The 2,809-nt window shown below is 34.7% G+C and overlaps 1 protein-coding gene across 1 annotated transcript; it reads right to left on the reverse strand.

Moving 5' to 3' along the window:
• Positions 1-559: 559 nt before the first annotated feature.
• On the reverse strand, positions 560-2,455 carry LOC131806745 (uncharacterized). The gene has a single exon (XM_059131392.1). It carries the CDS (start codon positions 2,453-2,455, stop codon positions 560-562), a length of 1,896 nt encoding a protein of 631 aa, XP_058987375.1.
• Between the last annotated feature and the right edge of the window lie 354 nt (positions 2,456-2,809).

Below are 2,809 nucleotides of genomic sequence, written 5' to 3' on the forward strand. Positions count from 1 at the left end.
TTTCATCACATCAACCCACCTTCATTAGCGAACAAAACCAATGTCGGACAGCGCCGATTTCTGATATCCTACACCACTAAACATATTTAGAAGAACATAATTTTTACCGAATTTTTCATATACGCACGAAATACGAATGTGACAAATTCATCGTATTTCGGATGATATTATACATTTAGTGCATAATGAACTTGAAATCCGACGGGAATATATATGTAAGTTATATCCTAAAGCAATCTCAGAACCAATCTCAGCAGAATTTGGCCAATGTGTTTCAAGGCTGTATATAACATCTTGTGTGGAATATCAGAGCTATGTAGTGCTTATTTCGGTAAGGCTGATTTACAATATTTAACTTGTTTTTTTGTTTTCTTTTTTATTTGAATTTATTGATGATTTTTGGGCGTTATTAATTGATTTTAACGCATTTTTATTTTATAGAACTTGACATCGAACACATACATATGTATTATATTTTATAATTTTTTAAGCAACATTAAAACAGACATTTTTTTAAAGAAAATTTAAAACATAATTGTCTAAATCCGCAATATTAAGTTTACTTCTTGAGTCCACATTCAATTTTACAATAAATTTTCGAACAAACTATTTCAGCTAAAAGCAAAATAAATGCAAAGATATAACATTTAAGCATAATTTCGAAAATGAAGTTGAATTCTTCAGGGCCCATTGTGCGATGTTCAATTTCCAGTATCGGATTGGGTATATTTTTGATTTTGCCAATCTTTTTCAGCTCAATGTAGCTCAAGCGCATCCAATATTCTGGAAGGCCCATCTCGTTAGCACGAATTATGAATTTATTCAGGGGCTGTAGATAAAGGGAGTTCTGTGGCAGAACAAAGCCCAAATTTCCCATATTGTTGAGACACATGCTACTCAAACGAAATAGGGGCTTTGGCAGTGAACTCTGTTGGGTGCGGTAGATGTACCACTGCGAATGGTGTACTGGATAGGCATACGAAGTGTTGAATGACGAATGCAGCTCCCTGTACTTGTAGTAGTCCTCAAAAATTTCCAGCCCCGGAAGAAATCGTTTGTAATTTAAGCTATGACTGTTCTTGATAAAATCCAAATCATTTTTAAAAATTACAATTTTCAAATTATTGGCCTGCAGATCCTTCAAGTTCTTAACTGGTACGATGAGAGGATGTGTTAGAAAAGATTGTAGAATTGCAGAAAATTGCACTGTGATCAGAAGTCCCCTTATGAATAGTATGGTGTATAATATCTTCAAACTTTTCGTAGAGTTCGGCTGCAGCTTAAAAGAACAACCAAATATACCTCTAAATATTTTGGTATTCAGAATAATTTTGTCCAGTGTTATTTCGTAATCCTGATTTAATTTCGAATACATTATCTTTGTCGAGAATTCCAAGATAAGAGACAACACCATCATGGACAATACGAAACGTAGAAAAAATAAGGGATTTAATGAACGATATATAAACTCTTTGTAGCTATGGGGTTTTTCCACGGGTACCATAATACACCAGGGCCTTTCCTCATACGAACGTGACATGATTTTTGAACTGTTGCCATAGAGAGCTGGTACCAATGCTGTGGGTATATCAAAGCGATCTGCTTTTGCCATATCGAAAATGTTTTGATAGAACACAGGTTTATCGTCCTGGAGATTTAAAGGCCACCACAGGGTACCATTGATGGATTTTGCAAACGTTTCCAAAAAACTCACCACATAACCTTTCATTTTAGGGAGACCATATTGGTCGCGATATACCACCGAACGTGGTATCATTTGGTCGGGATAGGTTCTTATTCTGTGACCATGCAAGTTTGACATTTTATTCGGAAACACTTCGACCTCTGTCGCATCGTGACCAAAGCTTCTATTCACCAGTGTAAATTGTGGATACAATTCAAAGGCAAAGAAAGCCATTGTTTCATAGAAATTACCCAACAAAATAATAACGTTAAGCAAGTTATTTTGTACACATTTCTCAAACATATAACGCGAAACAATGTCAGCAAAAAGCGCAGATAAATGAACCGGAGCCAATAGTATAATTCGATTAGACCTTTTGTATTCCAGAAACTGTGACAATAGCCTGCTATATGTATCCTCGTCACCATAGCGCCAAAATATGAATAATATAAAATGTTGGTTGAGCTTAAGACATGAACTGCAGAACGTACGTGTAAATGTTTGAACTAGTAGAGTTTTTCCCATATCTTCCTGCAAAACTTCAGCAACCAAAGTATCCCTGATGTTATCCTCTCGTCCGAGCAGCAAACAACTATCAAATCGGCTCTCTTGATCCACTTTCTTAAATAGTCGTTTCAGTTGGTATTTAATTGCATCGTTTGTCTGTTGCTCCTTTTGCAAATCTTCAATAAATCCGTTGGGTGCTATGTTTTTGACAAATAGTGACGAAAATGCCAGTATTTCAAGAATTAGTAGATTTTTAAAGTTCATTGTCAAACTCTGTCGATGAACTGCTAATAAAATTGGAAAAGAAATTTTATATGTGGGTAGCAAAGAATAATTTTTCTATAATGATTTAATGGATACTATTACGGTTTTAATGTTTTCCAATATATTTCCTTTTAACGTTGCATTTGTGGATTTCATCATTTTGTCATACACCATTTGATGGTAAGCTTTTTCATGTTTATTGAAAATTGAAAAAATATTGCGACATAGTATGACTCGAGTTTTAAGTGCCGAAAGATCCATTAGGGGCTTAATAGAAACTATAAAACCCCTAATGGATCATTTGGAATGCAAAAAGCCGTATTTGTGAATCCTCACTTTTCTGTGCAATAAATC

The sequence above is a fragment of the Musca domestica genome, unplaced genomic scaffold (genome assembly GCF_030504385.1).
Source record: "Musca domestica strain aabys unplaced genomic scaffold, Musca_domestica.polishedcontigs.V.1.1 86, whole genome shotgun sequence".
In the NCBI taxonomy this organism is placed as follows: Eukaryota; Metazoa; Arthropoda; class Insecta; order Diptera; family Muscidae; genus Musca; species Musca domestica.